Raw genomic sequence first — 24,182 nt, forward strand, 5'->3', positions numbered from 1 at the left:
TGTTCCCCAAATCATCAAGATATATCAACTACTTCAGTCTCAAAGTCTTCGTCACGACATATTTCAACAACGTCAGCTGAACAAAATGTATTGACTCCGTTACTTCAGCATTTACATGTACTGTTTGCAAATTAAGACTTAATTAATTTTTAAGCATTTATAATTAACATAGGAGTACAGTGTGTTCTCAAAAGACACACACAAAGAAACGTTCACAAAAAGAGAACAATAAGGGACCTAGGGTGAAACCATGTGGAACACCAGACAAAAGATGAGATGAGCAGAAACTAAAGACAAAGACGATCGAGTAGAGATCATTTCAAAGCCTGTGGCCTGCACCTGTTGTGACGAGTTGACTGCAGTGAATGCAGCGCTGATAAAACTATCCTTGATCGACTTTATCTAACGACCATATCTGACAGCATGAGGCTCATCCATCCATCCATTGTCTTTCCCTTACCCGGTGTTGGGTCATGGTGGCAGTAAGCTGACCAGGGTATTCCAGACGTCTCTTTCCTCCAGCAACACTTTCCAGCTCCTCCTGGGGCTCCAGAGGCGTTCCCAGTTTCTAAAACTCAAAGATTCAAGGTTCTCTAAAGAAGAATAGTAAAAGATCTCAGTTAAAGATTAAATGTCGACAAAATATTTATTTCAAAACATAAGTTTCAGTTGGGCTCAAAACACCAAAATCGATTTGTAGTATGTTCCCTTGGAATTTGGAGTAGTCTCATCTAATTTTTTACAGTGTAAAGTGATTCTTATGTTTGCCAGCTGTAAAAATATGCAGCCTAAAACTGTGCATCATCACCATAAGTTAACTATGGATGCCAAATAAAAAAAAAAAAAAAAGCCTTCAGGGAAAATAGAGTATTTAATATTTGCAGCTCCAGACTGATTTTTTTTTTTATTTTTTTGACCAAAAATGGCTGTTTTGATCGTAAGGGTTGCAGACCCCTATCCTAGTAGGACGTGCATGAAAAGTCCACCTCAGCTGGCTCTGTTTCACGCAAAGGACCAGCGGTTCTACTCTGAGCTGAGTCCGATGTCCGATGTCCACGACACATCTGCACCACAGTTCTGATCCGACCTCCGCATGGCTGCGAGCCCCACCAGCAGCGTTTCAGAAGCATGTCAGCAGCAGAGCGTTTTGCCTCCTGATTATTTTTACTAGCTCAGATTTTGTTGATTAGGTTCTCTTACCTTGCTCTTTGTGCTTCTACCATGAATCAGAGTTAACCAGATTCCCCCTGCCTTTTCTGTGTCCGACTTCCTGCCTGTTCAATCCGCTCTGTACTAATTGACATGGCATCTGTCAAAAATGGACTCAGTGCTGCTGGTCAAATCACAAGCGTTGTGTAGAACGGCTGCGATCAGCTCCGGCTGACGTGGCGCAGCCGTAACACGACACAGCCGCGCCTGGTGGAATTTATCCGTAAGGCGAAGCCCAGACACCCCATAGAGGGATCTTGTTTCAGCCTTTTATATCCGTGATCTCATTCTTTTGATCACCAACCAAAGCTCACGACCACAGGTGAGGTTCTGAACGTAGATCGACTGGAAAATCGAAAGCTTTGTCTTCCTGCTCAGCTTCCTCATCCACAACATTACTGCCAATGCCGCACCAGAGCGCCTCATGACCTCATGTTCCACTTTACTGTTACTCGTTAACAGGACCCCGAGATACTTAAACACACTTGGGGCAGCAGCTCACCCCCAAAACTGGAGGCAGAAATCCACCGTTTTCTGGCCCAGAACCATGGCCTCTGACTTGAAGGCGCCGACTCTCACGCTCAGCTGCACACCGCCCAAGGTTTGTGCTGAAGCTCACAGTGTGATGACAGTATACAGACCTGATACTGATATAATTAGTTTTTCCCGTTGTGACACAGTTAAAGGTGAAGTAAGTGATTCTGGAGAGAGATAGCCGACTGTTGAGTCTCATTCCCAGGCCTTCAAATACAGACACTCTGGGTGGGTGGAATGGATCGACTTGGGAATGAGACACAACAATCCACTATCTTCCTCCACAATCACTGACTCCACCTTCAAGAATAACTCACTTCAATGGTGCAATTTAATCATGTCTTTTGAAGCAGTAAGAAATATTAGCCTCTCAAAAGCGAGACGAATTTTGTTTACAGTCAGTGACAGTCCCTCTTCAGACAGATGGTCTATAATTGGATTGACATTTCTCGATCTAAATCATCTTTCTCTGTCATATTTCATCGTATCCTTTAGTTCGTTTTTGCATCCGTTCACTGCTTAGTTCTTCATGTGCCAAGTTTGGCCACTTAGTACAGTCTGTTCTGTTTTATCTCCTCTAACAAGCACAGGAGCTTAATTTCTTGTGTTGTTTTCTACTTTATTTACATCCCCCTCTTAGCTACTGTTCCTGATTGTCAGTGAGGTTCTTGTTTCCTCTGTGATCGGTGGAACATTGCTGTGTGACCTCACTGAAAATGACACTGAGCTTTGAGTTCAATGGCTTCTTTTATAGCTGCAACTTCCTTAATGGCCATGACATCATCTGGCTGACTCCTGAACCCCCTCCTGCTCAGCAACACACACACACACACACACACACACACACACACACACACACACACACACACACAAAGAAAATGCCGTTCCCCAGGCCTCCATTGCCTCATTGTGTAAATGGTGGAAAAAGTGATGCGTATCGGGCAGATTTCCTCCATAATTTGCTCGTTTCACATTTATGCTTCACAGCATCAAGTTAACTGTCCCAGCAGAGTCTGAAGATACCTGAAGTACAAACTGCCCTGCAGGGACAAATACGCCGTAACAGCATCAACTGTGAATAAAGCAGAGCGGACGTGCTTCATCTGCATCTGCTTCACTTTGTCATGTTCCACAAGTCCCCAGAGATGGGAAGTAACTAAGTACAAATACTTTATCACTGTACTTCAGTGGATTTTAAGTAGACAACTTTTCATTTGTATTTCCTATGTTTTAACACAAATATCTGTAATTTCCACTCATTACGTTTTCAAAACAAGCTTGTTACCTTTAGTTTTATGCAAGACGAAAACAACATAAAAAGACATAACAAGCCGAAAGAGACATAACAAGATGAAAACAACATAAAAGACGTAACAAGATGCAAACTACATAACAAATGAAAACAACATAAAAGAAACATAACAAGACAAAAATGGTGTAAAAGATGTACCAGGTGTAACAGGACGAAAACAACATAACACAAAAATGAGATGAAAGAAAGATAAATATGACAAAACGAGATGAAAATACCGTAAATAATAAAACAAGACATAAACAACAAGACAAGACAAATACAACATAAAAGATATAACAAGACAAAAACGATGTAACAAATGAAAACAACATAAAAGATGTGACAGATCATAACACGGCAAAAATGGCATAAAAGATAACAAGAAATAAACGACATATAACAGACAGAGAGGGAGATTCGACCGTGGAGAAAAGGTGAGGTTCAGCTTTGCAACAGTCCATCAGAGGGCTGCTGTTTTACTTTTATACTCTGAGTACATTTCAGAGCCTGTACTTTTTCGCTTTTACTTGAGTAAAAAAGTTGATTCAGTACGTCTACTTCTAACAAAGTGTTTTTTTTACACAAGTATCAAGTGTGTCCTTTTGCCACATCTGCACTTCCCCCAGTGACAGAGGGCAGTGACATGTTGCCTTCAGCTGTGGGTTTGACGTGTCGTCTGTCATTAGTGAGATATTTAAGGATATTTACGTCCCTGTTTTTTTTTTTTTTGTTTTTTGTTTTTTTTAATTGCACAAAAGCAACCGTGTTTCCTAGAAATCCACAAAGCTCAGTACTTTAATACCAGAGTCTGGGATTCACATCCAGAATCCCATCTGTGGTTGGGTTTAGGTAATGAGAGCACTTTGGTTAAAGTTAGGGAACGATCGTGGTTTTAATTAAATGTTTCAGTTTTGAAGTTTACAGTTTTGGCTCATTTTTTTTTTGAAACAGTCCAACATTCTCTGTAACTGTCAGTGCAGATGTCAATACTCTTTCATGGGACATCAGAACTCTACTGCGTGTCTGCAAAGTGTCGTAACTCACCCAGAATATTTTATTCATGCTCAAAAACTGAGTTATTATGTCAGTTAATTGGCCAGTGCCACCAAAGTGAAAATATATTTTGTAATCCTGTGAGCTGTACTTGTCAAAATGTTGAAATGTTTTTTCACCGTGGCAGTCAGCCCTGGTAATGTTTCTTATTTACTAACTCAGTGTTGCTCTGCCGGCTTTGTCGACACTGGCTGCTTACTGTCCTACAACAGAGTGTCAGGTTTTGTGTAGCTGAATGCTTCTGTGTATTGTGCTGAGCTTTTTAGATCCAGATTTCAACAGAAGATAAAAGTTTACTACAAAAAGTCAATAGTGCACAATACTGGAGAATAATGTTCCCAGAAAAAGGATGTGCACATTTCTATGTTTTCAGTACATTTATTTGAAGCAATGTGATATACTGTAAACAGGAATTCAGCTTTTTACTTTCATCTTAAGTCAGACAGTGAACAAAAATTGCCACATAATGTCATCTATGCCATTAAAAATAGAAAAATATGTATAATCATTAAAGCTTGAATAATGCTGTAGTGATTATGAGCAGATTTTTTATCACAAGATTGGATATTTTGGCAGAAAATGATGAATTTCGTTGTCAGTTTATTTGCAATTTGCTTGACATGTTAATATAATGTTAATAGAAAATATAATCAATGTAATCTGGAAAAACGTCTTCACCATTGTTGTGCAGTCAAGCATCCTTTGTTTTTTATTATTTGTTTGTGTCTATATGTTTGTCACCAACAGGAAGATGTTTGCTCTTATGTGGCCACACAAATGAGAAAAAGAATAGTGAAATAAAGTAGATACCTAAAACAACCAACAGTGACACAAGTGAGAAACTAAACTTCAAACCACAGAGATTCAGTTAGAAACTACAAAAGAGAGATGAGCACACAGAGATGTTTAAAAATGCCTTTCTTTCTGAACTCCTTCATGGACATGAATTGAGTACCAGTTTTCTGCCTCACATAAGAACACAAAGGTAAACTTTCAATCAAACACTACCAAATGTTCAGCACAGCGCCTTTTCTGTGGCTGCATGCTGCTGCAGATGCTCTCTCCTCACTGGGGACAATTGAAAAAAGATGGCGTTCAGAAGAAAACTCTATGTGGCCAAAGTCTCTACAATCATTTTTGTTTGACCAGAAACAGTTGTTATATTGCTCTGTTGAGACTCCTCTGGCAAACTTTGCTTCTGCTTTGCAGAACACAGGAGCTGCTCCTGTTGTTCTTACACATAATTTTAACACGTTAGTTTCAAACTAAGTCACACAATAACACAAACAAAATAACCTGAGGCAGTGGTAGACCAAGAGAGCGATACAACAGCTTCAGTTTGTTTGTTTGTTTTACTTCAAACAATATTTTTATTTACTTAAAGATGCAGTAACAGTATAAAGGCTTAACAACATAAGTGCAAGTCACATATGCATTGTTCTGAATCTACCCACCGTTCCTTGCAGCCCTTTCCCACCTTCATCCATCTGATAATGTCCACAATTAATAGGTTACACTGGTTTATATGAAAAACACTGGTATACACTGGTTTATATGAAAAAATATAAAAGTAGAAAAGGAAAAGTGAAATCATTAAGTACAAACACAGCAATAAAAACAGCACAGTATCAGTGTGATTGAATGTGAGCCATCATAAGAAGTTTACAGTTTTCTACTTTCACACTTACTTTTTATGCAACATTAGCTTTGACATCAATGTCTAGGAAGTCAGGAAGAACCTGTTTAATTTGGCTGCTCTGACAGTTGAGTCAAACTTCAACTTTGCCCCTTCTGTCCAGAAGGGAACCCCAGATCTGCAAGATCTCGTAAGAGCGAACATTTTTACCGAAACAATAAAAAATCTTGTTCTAACTTCGTGGTTCCCTTCTAGACACAGCCAGCAGACACTGAGAGTGATGGACACGATGTGCCACTGCAGCAATGGCAGCACTACAAGATGGGATAGCACAATGCACTTGCTGCATTTGTTTATGCGACAGCTTCAGTTATCACAAAAAGGGCTAACTAACTATATCTCTAGGGATCATTTCCATGATGTTGTGAGTCACTGAGACTCAAAATAACAATCTGATCCTGTCAGTGTCAAAAACAAGCTTTTGAAAGTCTTTGAAAGGTGCATACCCCCAAGAATTATGGCTGAGGTGATCTACTAGACCAAATCCAAAAGCTTTTGTACCTCTTAATCATTTAGACCTGAAGATATGTAAAAACAGGGCCCAGGATTAAGCATACTTGAATTACCTTTTAACTTGCACACCATTTTTTTGCATAAGTTATTATCTTGTTCCCATGAAACCCCTGTCTCCAAAATAAGATAATAACTTCATTAGATAAGATAAAAGGCGTGCTCACTAAAAACATCTGCAGTTGATTATTTAAGGTTCAGGATCAGGAGTAAAATTGATTTTATGTGATTTGTAGTTGTTGGCTAAAACTTTTAAACATGCAGCACCTCTGATATGGTGCTTAAAGGATTTCAGTCTCCGTCCCCTTGATGCATTTCAGCAGCAGTGATGATGAGGTCCAGACAATCAAACCTTGTCCCCAGTCGACCCATTTCTCCCCCCAAAAAAACTGGCCTGACAGAAGAAACTAAAACAGCCCAATCACACATCAAATCGATTTACAGCGACTGACTCCTGCCAATGCGACTCCCTCCGCATCTCTAGCGAGCATGATCTTATGTAGGTCACTTTCCCACATGATAATGACCGCAGCCTGTTTGACTCACAGCCGTTCATGACCAGTGTCCTCACCCGCAGCCAATGACACGTCAACATTTTAAATTTGAATTTGTTTTTTGCACTTTGCAGATCTTTTTTATGATTATGATTTCACTGAACCAAATGTTTGATGAGCTGAGGGGTTGACATGTTGGAAGAATTAATCATTTTTTTGGGTGAAGGCCTGTGCATTGAATTTACTCACAACTGGCCAGTACAAAGAGGAACAGTCTGCATGTTTTATGCATCTTTTTAATGAGAACCAACAAGCTCGAGGCTTTGGCCTGTTTTTCTTCCATGATGCTGCTGAAGTTTTGTGCTTAAATTCCCAATCTGCTTTTAGCAGCAGATTCTACCAGTCCAGATGTATTCTTAAGTTTATCTTAAGTTAATTCAAACCCGCAGCAGTCTAGAGTCTCACAAATTTACAGCCAAAACCCCCCAAAAGTTCACAATATATTTTAAAATGCAAAATTCCCTTACTGTATCTCAACTGCAGCGCTACAAGGAACAACAAAGGCAACACTTCAGCTCAGTGGTTAGAGGCACTGTTGCCTCACCCCTCCTCTGGGGTTGGGTTGACATGTTCTCCCTGTGTTTTCATGGTTTTTCTCCGGGTGCTCCGGTCCCCCAGTCCTCATAAAAAACATGTACATTAATTCTCCTGTCAGTTCCCCGTCGTAGGGCCGGTGTTGGTCCCCGTGTGCTGCACAGTTGCCGCCCTCTGCTCCTAACAGTTAGAATGGGTTCAACAAAACGACACAAAAAGAACTACAGGAAATAAAGACAACTTTGGGGATCGACAACGCCACATATTAGCTTTGTGCAAACTTTAAACAGGAAGGAAATGGTCCCCCACAATTAAAAACACATATGTCCCCTCTAGCTTGTCAACACATTCTCATGTTTACACGACAGAATGGGGCGATCGCCAGTTACTCCCAATGACAGATGTGACCAGGGGAGAGAGTTAACTAAGTCATGTAAGTCATGTGAAGTAACTCACAGAACATTACATGCAGCGTTACATCAAAGAGTCACAGTTTGGTTACTTTTAGCCATGAAAACTACTTGTTAGGCTTAGAAAAAGATGATGGTTTTTGCTTTTGGAGGCGACACGATGGAACTCACATCCATAACTTAAGTGGCATAAAACTTTAAATAAGTCCATGTTTGCGATTCGTTTGACACAGGACATGAAACCCGTTTTACTGTGTGAAAGTGTTTGTGTTTGTTTCTATCCACCTCTCATCCTCTTTATGCAGACTTTCTTACTCTTTATACTTTGTCGTTCCATACTTACTATGGCCACTAGAGGTCACCACCTAACAATAAACAGAGATATGAGTCAAAATAAGCTTATTGCACATTCAACCTAGACACATGTTTTTCTGTCGTGTTCTTTCTACATCTAGATTGTTTTTGTGTGAGCTGCAGAGTTTGGGAGATATCAGCTGTGGAAAAAACCCAGCGATGAAATCATAACTCGGCTGTTGAACTTTATTAACAGACCTTGTTGTGAGTAGTTTCATGAAACAACTTTCTGTCTACTGTAGAGAGAAAACAGTAAGAAGATGGTTTCACTATATATTTCATATGTGGGTATTTTTTTTTAGCAGACTTGAAAAAATGTGAACTTTATAGGATAGGAAGAGTTTTGTATGTTTGTTTCTGACAGATATCAAATCTGAGGCAGTGGGTCTCAAACAGGGGCCCAGGGACCTCCAGGGGTCAGTGGCATTCTGCCAGGTGGTTTCAGATTCATTCATTTAAATTATCATGATATGAAGAGTTTTTTTTGTTTTGTTTTGTTTTTGTTTTTGTATTTTAGTTTTAAAATCTAAAGTAGTCCATAGATTATGTTCTAATCTAACAATCTAGAATTTTTAATAAATATGAATATAATTCCTTCTGCCAGTCAAGCACATTAATGGAGGATGGTGGAAACCTGCTTTATCATATTAAAGTCCCAGGCCTCTTATTATTCTTTTTATTTTGTTTATTAGACCTATTTTATATTATCCTTTATTTATATTTTCTATATATATAATATTGATTATTATATATTATGTAAAATAATCAGAATTTGCATTTCATTTTATATAAGAATTAAGTACATTCTCTTGATGTATGCACATGATGTTATGTGTATTGAGTGTAAACATGCTGCAAACATTTTTAATGTCATATATCTTTGTAATAAATTATTATTGTGTTGTTCTTTCATGTAATTCTGTAGAAATGTAAAACAATGACGTGAATCTCCAGTATATTTTGTATCCTGTTAGGTGTCTTTGGCTGAGAACTCAATAATTTTGACAATTAGAAAGGTTGTAAACATGATGCCAGACATGTTGATAATAATGAATCAGTTGACAGAAAACCTGTGTGCACACAATAAATCAGTACATGCAGCAGGTCAACCTTGAACCAAAAAGTCAGGATGTAAATTATTATGGCTGTTTACTACAGAGTTTGGGGAATAATTTTATTGTGCTTTGTTGTTTACTTTCTCACTTAGGTTTAGATAAACTTAGGCGTCAGTTTAAGACATGTTTCACTGTCATGTTTTTTGCCCTCAAGACCATTTTTAGCAACAACAGATCATTTGTTTAGATCTCAGCAATTACTTTGGTGTGAACAGCGTCATAACGGCCAAATCCTTGTTTAAACTCTAATTATCCTTTAAAAACAAGGACATCACACCTCGAAAAACTTGTTTGTACCGACACGTCCAGCAACAGGTGCTCTCCAGAGGTTTCACACCAATCAACCGGCTGACCGAATATTTCCAAAGTTCTCGTTGTTCCAGTTTCTTGACATGATTTTCTCCAGACCTCCGTAAGTATGACGAGATGGAGGTCTGGCTGCGCAGGATTAAGGTCCCTCTCCATCATCCGCTCCGCTCCTCCTCCTCCTCCTCCATCTCTTCACCTCCTCCCTCTCGCCCGCTTTGTTTCTCTCCAGAGATTGAAATTAAGTGAAACAGCACAGCAGCTGGCTCAGGCTCCGCCAGATGTGCTTCGACAATAAAAAGAGTTATTGTTATCAAGTCCCGCCTTCTGGAAACTAAAACCCATCAGACACAAGAAGTGAATGAGCTTTGTATGAAACAGAAGAACAGCTAATTTTTTCCTATGATTTTTAAATCCACTTACCTAAGAGAAAGTCTGCATACGTACATTTTCCATAGATACCTCTCACTTTTTTATCAGACAAAGAACAAGCGGTTGGCGAATAACATTCATTCCTCAATTTATGCAGTATCTGTTTTCACTGTCCACAAACTTTTGTCTACTTTTTCATGGTTTAGGCTTCTTGGATCCAACTAAAAGAAATCATTATATGCTTCCAACTTTGTGGCAGAAGTTGGGGATCATCCCTTCCTGTTTCAACATGACAATGCCTCTGTGCAGCTGAGTCAGCTCCCATAAAGAAATGTTTTTTTCCCAGTTCGATGTGGAGGAACTTGACTGGCCTGCAGAGCCCTCAACCTCTGGGATGAACTGTGAGCCAGATGTCGCCCAGCAATCAGCGATGAACCTGACTAATGTTCTTGGTTGGCTCAGATTTAAGTTTTGCGGGTGTAGGAGTGTGATGACACGTCTGTTGTTTGTTGTCCGTGTTGTGTTTCAGGGTGACGGCCCAGCGGAGTCAGGAGGATGCTGAGGAGCTGGAGCGGGAGCGAAGGAGGAGAAGCAGGGAGAAGGAGAGAGGAGAGGGGAGCCCGTCCTGGCCAGAGCCCCCCCAACACAACGACTTCGCACACAACACAGAGTGAGTACGACAAACTCTTACGCCACAATTTACTCCTCTGTACAGGCCTTAAATATCTACCAGTCAGACTACAGACTAGATCTACTACAGCTGTAAAAGCTTTTTGTAACGTGGCTAAACATTCAGAAGAATCTCAGTCAAAGTTATGCAGATTATATAGATTTATTTCTAAATATAATTTACTGTATACAGGTCTCCATCTCCCTGTTTGCATGTACAGACAGGGAAACAGGAAAAAAACTAACTGTTTTTACTTCGACTTACAATAAAATAAAAGATCTGGAACATGTTAGCACTGCTGGCAAACATACTTCACCATAACTTTCTTATAAAGTATTTTATGAGGGTTATAAAGTGGACGTAATGGCTTATTAAAGGTTAATAATTTATTTATTGATGCTTTAAAGGAATAATGTTGGGTTTTGGGAAATACACTTATTTTCTTTTCTCGCTTAAAGTTAGAGTAGAAAATGAACACCACTCTCATGGCTGTTTGTTTAATATGAAGCAAGAACCAGCAGCTAATTAGCTTAGCTTAGCATAAATACTGGGCACATGGAGAAGCAGCCAGCCTGCCCAGAGGTAACAGAGTCTGGCTACAAGCACCTCTAAAGTTTGTCATGAACATTTTATAAATCATTTGTTGTAAGTGTGACTTTCTGGTGTCACTGGTTGCTTCTGGCTCATATTTACTTCATATATTTGAGAGTTGTATCAATCTTCTCATGTAGCTTTTGCAAGAAAGGGAATGAGCACATTTTCTAAACATGCCCTAACTATTAGTTTCAATATCAGTATTAAGCCTAAATAAGAATAAAAGTGGGTTGCAAAGTTGTTAAAAAAAGTCCCTTCACTTTAACTTTCCTCATCTCAGTTTGGGACTGACAGATCTGAGTTTGTGGACGAACAAACCATTTGTTTGTGTGTCCTACTCAGTCCTCTTACAGCTGAGTCCTCATTACCTGTGATGCTGATTACAGGGGAAAACACTTGTAAACAGTGTGTTCAGCGCACAGTCCAGTGATGCAGGTGAATGAGCTGAGAAAACTGCTGTAAGATCAGTAACCATCAGAGATATGATGAGGGGAAATATCCTCCTCATCACCTGAGACTGTGAGCTGCTGAGCAGACTCATTTACAGCCCTGTGAAGTCAAGTGATCCTGCGCTGTTCACTGGTTTCAGCACAAGTTTGTAAGTGGCATATTGTTGAGAAAAGATTTATTTAAATAAAAGAAGCACACAGTTGAGTTTGGTTATCAAACCATTTCTTACAAATTTAAAAAAAATCTAAGTTTGTTGATGCACAGTTTCTTCTGTTATGAGGTTTGTTTTAATATGATACAGGTGATTAAATTGTTGGTGTGGCATATAATAAGAACTAATTCAAACATTTGGGGGTTCAAGTAGAAGGTAGATGTTGAAAAAAACAATGTGTTTGGCTAAAAGATTCATATTGAACCAAGACATCTAGGATCAAATGCTTTTTGCTTTGTCTGCCTCACATTTCAAGAGGTATTTGTCAAACTAGTCATAAATGGTCACCTGGTGGCGCTATCCACACCAAAGACGGATAATTTCTTCCTCAGTTCATGGCCTTGCATCCCCCCCAAATTTTATTGAAGTTTGTTGAGCAGTTTTTGATTTTCTATAACTGACAGACAGATAAAAATATAAAGGATCAACCAACAATCAGCTAAAGGTGATTTTTAACACTGAACTCAGATGGCACTGGTAAAATTTGTGTGTGTGTTCAGCCAACAGCGTGATCGTGTGTGATACACCCTGTCGACCTTAATCAAATTAAAGTTAAAGTTTCACTTTGTTTATTGTTTCCACGGGTACCGCCTCTGTTTCCATGGAGCCTGAAGCTGCAGGTCCTGTTTGCCACCTGCTGCCCTCCTCAGCACTCTGTCCTGTCAGAGACCTTTGGGTGACATCAGAGACGCTCAGTTACCTGCAAGACAGGAGCATCAACAAGAGACAAACCCTCACAAGAGAAAGCACTATATTTATATTAGATTCTAGTGTTTTAAATCTTCTCAGCTAGATAGAAGAAGTGGCATCACTCATTTCTAAGATCCAGATTTATCTCATGTAGCATGAGGCACATTTATGCAAACACGATGGATGAAATGGGCAAAAAATAGAAGTGAAAGTCAGACAAAAGATCTGAGCACTGTACTGCCCTGCATTTAGACTCATTAAAGACATCCTCCCGTAGTCGATTGTTTTCTTCATAACTTAAATTCACCAGAAGTCACCAAAACTTTATGACACTAGACAGAGAGAGAAAATTGTACCTGTAGGTACTTTAGAAAGTTTGAGGAGAATATGAGGAGAACATTTGTCTGATTTTACATACATGAACTGTATATATGTAGAGAACCTACATATGGCCTTCATTTCCTCCCACATGTCATGCAGCAGCAGCTTGCATGTTTAGTTCTCTGAGGTTTTTATTATCTGCTGGGATTCAGACGCTCAACTGAAGGGTTAAAACAGACTTTTCATCCGACTAAGTCAAGCTGGAAAGTGTGTTAAATCAATCCTCTAAACCACTGACATGTTCGTATCACATCTGCTTTTCTTCACAATAAAACTGATAGCTTGACTCCACCTCTTGTCAATCAGTCTGGTCACTGAAAGGTGACGCTTCTCCGCTTGATCCTAAAGGTTGGACGAAGATCTGAAGCCCAGGTGCTGCTTGGTTCTGGAGGAGGACGAAGGCTTCAGCGACTGGAGTCATAGGCTGGAGAACCGTAATGAGCAGGAGGTGCCTGATGACTTCAGGGTCAGAGTGCAGAGGCCTGCAACGCCGCCACAGTGGAAACCTGAAGGGGAGAAACAGCAGCAGGATGAAGAGGAGGAGAGATGTGAGCCAGAGCGAAGCCGTCGGTCCCAGAAAGTATCAACAAGACCTCCAGAAAAGGTAAACCGCCTGACAGTTATTACAGAGGCTTTCAGGTGGAGCAAAATAACAGATGAGTCTGTGTTGTTTGGTGTGTCTCATATTTGGCCCAGTCTCAAGACGTCAGTGATAAATCAACATTTCCTTTGACTCCCAGTTGGTTTCCACACATGATGCAATTCTCAGCTGGTTGTTTTCACTTTTTAGCCACATAATGATAATAATAATTATGATAATACATTTATTTGTGCAGCACCTTTTGACAAAGTGAAAGAGCAGGATACCCAGGAGGAAAATTAACAACAGAAGGGAAACACAAACAGGCCAATCGGAAGCAAGAAAAATTAAGCTAAAACATAGCAACAATAAGACAACAGTAAAATGGATAAGAACAGGAAAACACGAACCAGGGGGGCAGGTCTCCCTTGGGGGTCATAGAGCTACTGCAGGGGGGTCGTGGATGACCAAGGGAGAAATGCAGAGTGAAAAACAGTTGAATATATATGATTTATATAATGGAAATAAACAAACAAGAGTTGGCTGATGATGTCATGCTGACCTTTATTTCACTAAAATTCAACCTGAATCCTCCACAGTTATTGTTCATGAATGATAATAATTATGGGAAGGAGAGGCATGAACTTTTTTTGGGCTTCTCAAGTGTGAGCATGCCAGAAAAAGTTTGGGTACCACAGCAATGAGCTGACAGGCTCCGACTGGCTCTTAATTTTGACAACAAACACCACATGTTGTATAAAATACAACTTTTTGGTGTAGTTGTAATATTTAATGCTAGGTATATTAGTCTTATGTTGTGCAATGAAGTTTTAATCTGTTAACAAGTATATTTTTTATTGCTGATAATAGTAATAAAGGTTTTATATATACATACATATATATATATATATATACATTCATCTCGAACAAGCCTGATGTGAGGGAGACCCGAGCCCCAGTGGCCAAATTGTGTAATGACATTGTCACATGATGCACAGCATCCCAAAATGACTTTTTCCCCATAGACTTACATTGTGAAAGGAGTGGCTTCACAATAGGTAGATACATTTTTTGAGCATCATAACCCTTCTGAAATGACTAGGATTTGATCTATTTAGTTTAATAACATTTGCAAAGTCAAGAAGAGCTGCACTGCTGTTTGCTCTATGGGCCATGCAACACAGAAGCGTATGTGGAAGTTGGCTTCATGAGCCGCTGAACGGCTCTCATAGGAATGAACGTATCCAGTTCTTCTTCATACGTCCACGGCGAAACCCTATAGCTGCAGACATGAGTTATTATTGCATTGCATTGGTTGTTGCATATTATCATCACTGTGGAGTAACATGTTGCCTGTTTTGCTTTTGGTTCATTGCAGATCTCCAGCAACAGAAAAGAAGTCAAGACGTCATACAGCTCATCAGTCTTCCTGCCACAGCACGCCACAGGTCAACCACCAGACAGGACGTCCTACCTGGTAGCCGGGACGATGAAGCCACGGTCCGTCACTGTCATTATCATCTCATAAATAGTTTTATTATTCCACTTTTATAACGAGTTTAATCACCTCCTCCGCAGAGGAGGGGCCTGCAGGGTGGATGGGGAGGTGGAGAAGGAGGAGCATAAAGAAGAGGAGGAGGTGCGGGCTGCTCTGCAGACACAGTGGAGGTCAACAGAAACCCAACAGAGCTCCCGAGATGAAGATGATGAGGAGGAAGAAGAACTGAGGTTCATACATGAAGACAAGGAGGACCTCCACCACGTCAGGAGGGAGGAGAGACACAGGGATGAGGAGGAGGAGGAGGAGGAGGAGCAGATGATGTCAGACAAGGTTAGCTCCCTTACTACTACAACTACTACACTGTAAATACAAATAAGTTAGCGGTACTTAAAAGTTTAGTGTTACTCTTTGATTATGGTTGAATGAAAATTATTAAATGAACCAACTCAAATATTTTCAGTAAAGGCAACACAGAAATTAATAATTTCAAATACAAAAAGACAAACGACAACAAATTTGTTTTCACTACTTATTATTAATTAATGTAAGTATTCAGTTTTACGGTGTAATAAATTAAAGAAACTTGCTGTGAATATTTGTGGTCACAGGAGGATGATTTCTAATTATTTTGGAGATTCTCTGACTTTTTCCCAGTTCACACTTTAGTCTCTGGTAAAGGTGTCTTGAAAACTAATGGCCTGATTTCCATGAATTGTACTGTGGATGTTCCTGGTTCCCAGAGGATGAATCCTAATGTTTTTGTTGACCGTGATGACCTTTGCTCTTTCATGACCATTACACCACAATTTGTATCTTTGCACCAGTCATGACAAAATCGAATGGTGAAATCCATCTCCTCCTCCTCATATGTTGGCTTTCTCACTCTTTATAAATCACCTGACTTTGAAACCACATGGAATTAAAATTTAGAATTTTTTAGAATTTTTAGAATTTATTTCGGTCTGCAAAGAAGACACAAAAATATCATGAATGAAGCCACAAGTTCATGTAAAGAAATACAAAGCCTCATACAGAAAATGGCAAATACCTAAATAATGCATCACAATAAAGTAATTGAACATAACTTTGACACTTCTGCAGTATGAAAAAGGTGCAGGCTGAAGCTACAGCTTATAACACCTACCTTTATAACAGCACATCATATTTGGCAATCAAATAACAAAACACAAAATAAACCAAAAACCAAATGAGACAATCAAAGTAACAACAAAGACAAAACAATACAACACAAAGACAACTTCCAAAAAGCAGCTTATGTCAGGGTTACAGTACGTTATTTTTAAAGTTTTGTTTAAACTTACTGTTCTACATGTTTTCAGTTTCTCACTACAACTGTTCCATAAACTCAGCGGTACCTCCAGTGTCATAGTTTGAAGAACCAAACTGTCGTATTTGCATTGGGAGTGAGAACTTGCTACGTGTTATGAAGGGCCCCAAACGGGAATACAGACTTTTGCACATCTTATTCACGCAATACTTGTAATTATGAGCCGTTCAGTTCTGTGCTGACATAACACCACACGTCTTGTTTCTCCCAGTGTTTCATAAAACATTTAATCAAACACATGCATGCTTATTAGAACTCACAGTTCATAGAATTTGGCTCCAAATCTGAAAGTAATAAAAAGGAGGAATGCAGGTTTGGCCCACGGGGTGCAGAAAGGAGACGTAAAGCCTGACGAAAGCAGCCATGATGTAAGATGTTGTAACAAATTCCTTCTTTTACCACCAGTGGTTTGCCAGTGTTTCATTAGTCTTTTGCCACCAAATAACACAGTATGGGGGAGCAGCGTGAACAAGTTGCCACTATTTTTAGACAAAGATACGGGACAAAGAACAGATGTTGGGGAAAACTGTTTCTGAGATTATACTTTTTAACACAGTAAAAAATAGTTCTGTTTCTAATTTTTAAAACTGATTGGGTTTGATCAGACTTCCTCTTATAAAATGGTTTCATTTGTTGACATCTGAATGTTGGTTTTGTTCTAGAGGTTGATGGAGACCAGGAGGAGTGAGGAGATGAACAGGAGGAGTGAAGAGATGAACAGGAGGAGTGAGGAGATGAACAGGAGGAGTGAGGAGATGAACAGGAGGAGTGAGGAGATGAACAGGAGGAGTGAGGAGGTGCACAGGAGGAGTGAAGACATGAACAGGAGGGGTGACGAGGCAAACAGGAGTGAGGAGGTGAACAGGAGATCTATAGCCTCTCGTTGCAGCAGCAGCGATGGCGAGGAGTCGTTACACTGCTACGGTCCCATGAGCCCCACTTTCAAGGTATATCATCTAACCCAAGGTGCTCTTGGGTTTTCCAGATTCAAACGGCACTGAAATATGCCATATATTTATTTTTTGAATACCAGCATCAGTATGTAATATAGTGTCACGTTAACCTGTGTTTCGTCTTTTTCATGCTCGCTGCTGCTCCACCAGAAACTCCTCATTCAGTTTTACCCAGTAAGTTCTGTATGTGTGTCTGTTTGCGCTGAGGTGTGGTCTGTGTTACAGTTTGCTGGGATGATTTTACATGTTAAATTTGAATCAGAAGTAACAAACTTAATGTCAGAGTTGTACTTGTAATCATTTAGTTGCTGGAGCCTGCAGTCATGTGTGTTTCTTTACAGGATGAAGCGAACAGCAGAGTCTCAACAGATGGGAAATGCACGGTGAGTGTCAGAGTCAAAGGTCAGCGGCTGCCTTAAAGGGATAGTTCAGATTATTTAATGTGGGGTTGTATGAGGTATTTATCCATAATTAGTGTATTACCTACAGCAGATCACAGTCAACTTGGAGAAGCTAAGAAAAATTTACTGCTTTGGACAGGGTCAGCAGCAAAAAGTATTTTAGCCACTTAAAGAAAAGGGACAGCATTTTTCTGATGGAAAATCACTCTTACATAAGCCAAATATCACTCTCTCCAAACCAACCAAACTCTATAGGCAAAATCAGTAATTTTACCTCACAGAACAGAGTAGTTGCTGCTCTACTGCTGCCTTGATCTGTTTGTTTGTTTGTTTGTTTGTTTGTTTGTGTTATTGTGTGACTTGGGTGTTCAAAAAGGATGGTTCACATTCACCAAAGTCACACAATAACATGAACAAAGTGAAAGGTCGAGGCAGCAGTAGAAAAGGAACCTCTGTGTTCTGCGATGTAAAATCAGTGATTTCACCAGTGGAGTTTGGTTGGCTTGGAGATGGTGATATTTGACTTAAATAACAGCGATTTCATGTCAGAAAAGGCTGTCAAACAGCAAACTGAAGTAGTAAATTGTTCTTCACAGTTAAAATTATATTGATTTTTATACGTGGACCTGTTTTAAGTGGCTAAAATATATTTTGCTGCTGAATCTGCGGACCCTGTACCTCATACAACCCCACATCAAATAATCCAAAATATCCCTTTAAGATTAGAGATGTATGAGGTTTTACTTTTCTCTGCTTGTTTTTTGTCATTTTTGTCTTCAATCAATGACATCTTTTGAATTACCTCCCAAAATGTAGGTTTTGTTTTTCTATTCTAAAACACTGCTATATTTCCATAATGTCTCTGTTTTATTATTGCAGTTGTCATTTTTCCTTAGTATTTTTATATCAGTTTTATTTTTTGTATTTTTCTTTTAATTGTTTGATTTAAATGCCTCATTGCAGAAATATTTTAATCCTGGTTCAACTGTGCCAAACACTTTGTAACTCTGTTTGGAAAACTCTATAAATATAGTTTATTATTCCTTCAGTCTTTGAGCATATATTACAAATGTCTGGCATTGTAATGAAACTAGGGTCTGTCTCTTAAAACAGGATTACAAAATCAGATGAAAATCTGAATAAAAGTAAGCCTTTAGCATCTAATTTTAATGTGGTCCATTGGAGGCTCTTTCAAACTCTTTCCTCAAAAACCAACCGACAAGGGAGTATGAATTTCTGACTTTGGTAGTCTGCAGGTCTGACCTGCTGTTTGTGTTACTGTAGGTCAGTTCTCAGTGTGAGTTATAACCATCAATTGTCTTAATTCTTTCCTCAGATCATAGAGAGAACAGAGTCTCTGAGGAAAAGGTGAGTCTGCGTTTGTGTGAGATAACTTTAAAGGAGTGACTGAGTGTTGTATTGATACAACACAACATTAAGCTGCTCTGACCACTAAAACACATCAGAAAAACTGTTTTTCTTCTTTGACTCGACGGCTGAGATTCTCCAGCACTGCTCCACCTCTTGGAAATATTCCCAGGAATAAAAATCAAATTTAGTTGTGCAATGAAGTTCAGAAGAAAGTCTGAATTCTCTTAAACAGACACACATCTTCAGTAAAGCATAACTTGTTAATCTAAAGTTTTCCTCTGGTGTATTTAGCTCATGTGCAGCAAACATAGAGTATGTCGATTGTGCAACAGCTGCGTGTATACTTTGATTAATAACAAAAATACAGTTTCACCGTGACTGATCTGAACATTTATCCATTCTTCTAAAGCACCAACAACGTAAAGAAGACACCGCCTCCTGTTCCTGTTTCCAAGATTGACAAGAAACTGGAGCAGTACACACACGCTCTCGAGGTAAAACGCCACCGAGTTACCCCCCTTTGTTCTTCTGTTTTCCTTTTATTGACTTTAGCAACAAGCAGGTAAACCCTGATAATACTTCCATAAACTGCCAGCTGGGATTTTACCCTTATATGAGCCTGACGATATGAGCCACTCTTACATGCTTATTTGTTCTATTTGGCTCTTAACCATGTTAAACCTGACACATCATAAGTTTTTGAAATTGAAACGTTTTTTGCGAGTTCTGGCCAAATAAATTTAAAACAATGTGGTATCATTTACATATGATATCTTGTTTGTAACATATTTGATTTGTCAGGTATGTATGTACAAAACTTTCTTATTCCACCTTGTAGTTGGTAAAAACAGTTTGGTCAGTATAATCTGAACTGGTCAATATAACAGAGAGATTAATTGTTTTAGTGAAAATCAGTTAAAAAGACAATTATTAGCAAGTGCTCACTTTCTAATAGTTGTTTGCAATATCCAAGATCAATTATAATGAGAGCAGTTTGCATTAAAATTACATTTCGATCTTTAATTAGTTTATTTAACAGTGTTTTTGTGATTGTGGTGGTATGATGCAGATTGCAGGATGATTGAGGGATTCACAGAAATGTTTTCATGTTCCTGCTAGATCATATTCACACACATTTTCAACAGAACAATAAGGTACAAAATATTAAGTGATTATTGGTGTTTTCAATACAGACAATATGAGCAACTCTTGCATGCACGTCTCTTGCTTCTCTTTGGCTGTTCAAAGAATACATGATTGATAACCAGGTCATTTCTGCAACCTGCAATCAAGAATCAAAAGAAGTGTGACGTAACAAAGCAGCACACGAGTCAGCAGCTGATCCTGCTTGTTTCATCGTGCACACAGAGCTGAGAACCTTGTGGATTTATGTGTTCCTGGATAAATGGGCCATTACATCCTCTACTACAGTGATTTCTCTGCTGTCTGTGTGTGTCTGCTCAGTGCACACAGCTCTGTGTCAGTGCTGTAAAAAGTAACCGCTCATCTCCTCCCTCTTCCAACTTTACAGCCGACAAACGTGGAATAAGTTCATAATTTACTGCAAACAGCAACAAACATATATGCTGATTTTCACAATACTGTGTAGCTTGTGGCTCGCTAACATTGCTAACAGTTGTCTATATATAAAAACTATAAAAAATACTACACACTATATACAAAGTGAATGGTAAACTATTGATAATATGTATACTGTAAAAAGTTAAGTTTTTTAACTAACTAACAGATGAAAAAGCACTCAGGTGACCACAGACATATACGTCAGATTTGAAACTGGAAGCCAAGTAGCTGACAGCCTGTAAAGCAGATATACGTCACATTACATCATGCAAAAGGTCACTTGGCCAAATTCTCCCAATAAATTATCCATGCCCAGAGAGACTTGATATTATTTAAAGGTAAAAAAGTGCAGGAACTTGTTGCTAGACTTCCTATTCCTGCAAACAAATCTCTGAGTCAAACAGCTCTGAATCTCTCTGTACTTTCCACAGGTCTCCTCGAGGGAAGGCAGATCAGGCGGTCAGGTGTTGGCCGACCTGACGAGTCCCACCGAACCCGTCTCCTCCAAGAAGAACCTGTTTGAAACCTGGAACCAAAACACAGTCGCATACACTCCATGTAAGGTAAATGATAAAGTTATATCAACTTTTTACGGCGCCACTGACGAATACCTACTCCTCCATTTGTTCAAGTGTTCAGAAGTGTGATTTTGCGGATGGTGAATGATGAATGTTCACTGGAAATAAACTTAACAGATGAAGTTTTCATTGTTGTTATTGGAAACAAGCATGAAATGTTTGCAAAGTGATGTTGTTACCAAGCTAAGCCAAAACATTTTGTCTGATGGTCGAATGAATTAATGGATTTTAAACTATTCATGACACCTCATGAAACAGATTTAGGCGGACTTTGATGAAGCACATAAAAGCAGGTACTTGTTTTTCACACTCATTTAAAAAAATTCTTCCTTTCTGTGTCAGGATGCAGATGGTTTAAAAGTGGGCGTGGCTAATCTCATCAATCAGTGGGTGAAAGGAAGCGAAGATGGGAGCCGCTGCAGCTCGCCCTTCAAACCAGCAGTGAGTTTTTTCCAGGATTGGATGAAACTTGTCTCCTGTTTATTTTATTACCAGATTCACAAAGCATTTCACCACCACACTGATCTTTTTTCCATCAAGTGTAATTTCTCTGACATGAAACTATTTATTTATGTCAACATTTCTCAATTCTCTGAAAACTTCCTCATCTGTATTTTATCTCAGTTTAGTTTCGTGACTCTTTCGATCTGCTTTATTCTCTGTTCCTCTCCTGCTTCGTGCGACCACACCCCAGCAGCCTCTTTTCATCTGCAGGCTCTGAATCATCTCAACTCAGTTTGACAGAGCAGTCAGTGAAAGTCTGCCCCCCTGTGGCTCAGAATCAGAGGTCACTCAGGCAGTGAAACATTACACAGTTCATTTTACACACTTCGGCAACTGAAATACTTTCTGGATTCCCAGGAGGAAACTGTTGACGCTACAGGGGCTCCCATTCAAGAATAGAAAACTATAAGAAGAGAAAATAAGATGTTTGTAAAAATATATACCTTCTACTACAATATTGCAATAATATAACAATAACAATAGTAACAAATATATACAATAAAGAGTGTGTAAAAGTACATGTGCCTTATCTATGATATGTAACAGCAAAATATAAATCTAAGATACGAGAATGGAGGGAAAATTATGTACAGAAATGTGCATCATGCTAGAGTCCTACATGATGGTGTAATAACAACGCTGTATGTGTTGTACATTTTTGCACATTATGAACACAAAACTCCATTTTCTTAACTTTTATACTGCAAGTGGAGAGTGAGATGCTGCAATATTTTCTCCATCCACAGTCAACACCTCTTATTTAACCGATGGATAAAGAAATTAGTCCTTTTAAGTGTGACCCCTGACAATAAGGTAATGCCTATTTGTGACCCCATTGTCACTTAGTGTGAATGAAAATTGTGATCAGCTCAGCTAAATAATGTTTTCTTTTTCAGATTTTTTTTAATCTGGAGAAATTTTAGACCCCTACTGAAATGAAAATATCCAGATTTTGCAAAAACACTTGACAAAAGTTGCAAAAACTTAACACAATTTTGTGTAACAGACATAAAGATGTTTATTCTTTATTTTCCCTTTAATTATCTTGTGACTCGTCCCATAATTGCCTTCCGACTATGTAGACGTGTGCGACCCCCAGACTGGAGACCACTGCCCATTGCAACGTCAATCTGTGGTGTCTCTAAAGGATTGAAGGGACAAGGAAAATTATTATTTATTATAATTATACTTTATGATTTGCACAAATCCTTTTAATATTTGTTTTCGACTAAAAACTTTGAGAGGACTTCTGTTCATTATATTTAAAACAAATGTGCTGCATTCAGGAACACCATGAGAGATTATATAGGAAAATAAAACCAAATCATTTGACAAGCAAAAGCCTCCTGAAAAAGCTGAAATTAAAGCTGAAGTTTACACAGATCGAGCTTTAAACTGCTGCTCTTTTATTTTGTGAGAGAAGGCTGATGAGACGGGAAAATATGAAATATCTGCCAATGTAATGAAGTTTTGGATTGTTGGCATGACTGCAGTTTATGAAGGATACATTGATGTTACGGCACAACTGTCTGTGATTCTGTCTGTGATTGATACTCTTTTATCAATTGAATTTCAGGACGGCTCCAGTGGGAAAAGATATAAGTTTGTGGTGACGGGTCACGGCAAGTACGAGAAGGTTTCTGTTGATGACGGCTGCAGTGAAGATGCAAACTGTCAGTCAGGTAAAACTTTCAAACATCATTCATTCAGTAGGAAAACAACAAAATATGGAAAAAATGTTTTGAGGCTGTAAAAGTATTATTATTCATTATCATTATTCATTATGTATTTACTAATTTACATTATCAATAGTAAAATGTTCTACATCTTATGAGAGACTTAATGTTACTGCTGCTGCAAATTCTGCATTCAAAAACTTTATTCTGTCTGTAATCTGCAAAGCTGGTGCAAATTTTAATTCTATTCATCTAAAGAGAAGTTAAGTGTATAATATAGACTGACAGTGGATTTTTCTTAAACAATAAATATCACCAAGTTTAGGGATTCAATTAAAAGTAAGATGAATTTTCATTTAATTTAAACCCAAATATCCAACTAACTTCATAACAAACAAATAAAAGGATAAAGTCTCAAGACCAAAGCGTTGTGATGAAAAAAAGAGAAATACAAAACTTGAGTTTCACAGTCAACTTTATGCATTTTCAGAATCACACAGTAAACAAAAACATGTTATAGTTTAAGCACCATTGTACTAAATCGAGCTGTCCTGCACACTTAAAACACATTCCACATCTTGATCTTGGGGAAAACAACAGTTTTTAAAATGCAATATAAAGACAAAAAGGTTCACAATAACTTCTACAACGACATGCTAATATTTGCTACAGCATCACCAAAATCCTCCAAAGCTGTGGCACTTCACACTCATCGTCTAATATCTGTCCTTCTGCTCCAGCTCTCAGTCGAT

At 38.8% G+C, this 24,182-nt stretch overlaps 1 protein-coding gene across 1 annotated transcript in view; it reads left to right on the top strand.

Moving 5' to 3' along the window:
* LOC146332544 (uncharacterized) overlaps positions 1-24,182 on the top strand; it is a 35,260-nt gene that overhangs the window by 1,934 nt on the left and 9,144 nt on the right. The window contains exons 2-13 of the mRNA XM_084728193.1: positions 10,471-10,611; positions 13,286-13,541; positions 14,896-15,017; positions 15,096-15,338; positions 17,193-17,313; positions 17,470-17,493; positions 17,661-17,702; positions 19,057-19,088; positions 19,501-19,585; positions 21,104-21,235; positions 21,593-21,691; positions 23,331-23,436. Coding sequence (XP_084584319.1) covers positions 10,471-10,611; positions 13,286-13,541; positions 14,896-15,017; positions 15,096-15,338; positions 17,193-17,313; positions 17,470-17,493; positions 17,661-17,702; positions 19,057-19,088; positions 19,501-19,585; positions 21,104-21,235; positions 21,593-21,691; positions 23,331-23,436 — 1,403 coding nt within the window. The remainder of the gene's footprint in view (positions 1-10,470; positions 10,612-13,285; positions 13,542-14,895; positions 15,018-15,095; positions 15,339-17,192; positions 17,314-17,469; positions 17,494-17,660; positions 17,703-19,056; positions 19,089-19,500; positions 19,586-21,103; positions 21,236-21,592; positions 21,692-23,330; positions 23,437-24,182) is intronic.

The sequence above is a fragment of the Lutjanus erythropterus genome, chromosome 1 (genome assembly GCF_056507025.1).
Source record: "Lutjanus erythropterus isolate fLutEry1 chromosome 1, fLutEry1.hap2, whole genome shotgun sequence".
Taxonomy (NCBI): domain Eukaryota; kingdom Metazoa; phylum Chordata; class Actinopteri; order Lutjaniformes; family Lutjanidae; genus Lutjanus; species Lutjanus erythropterus.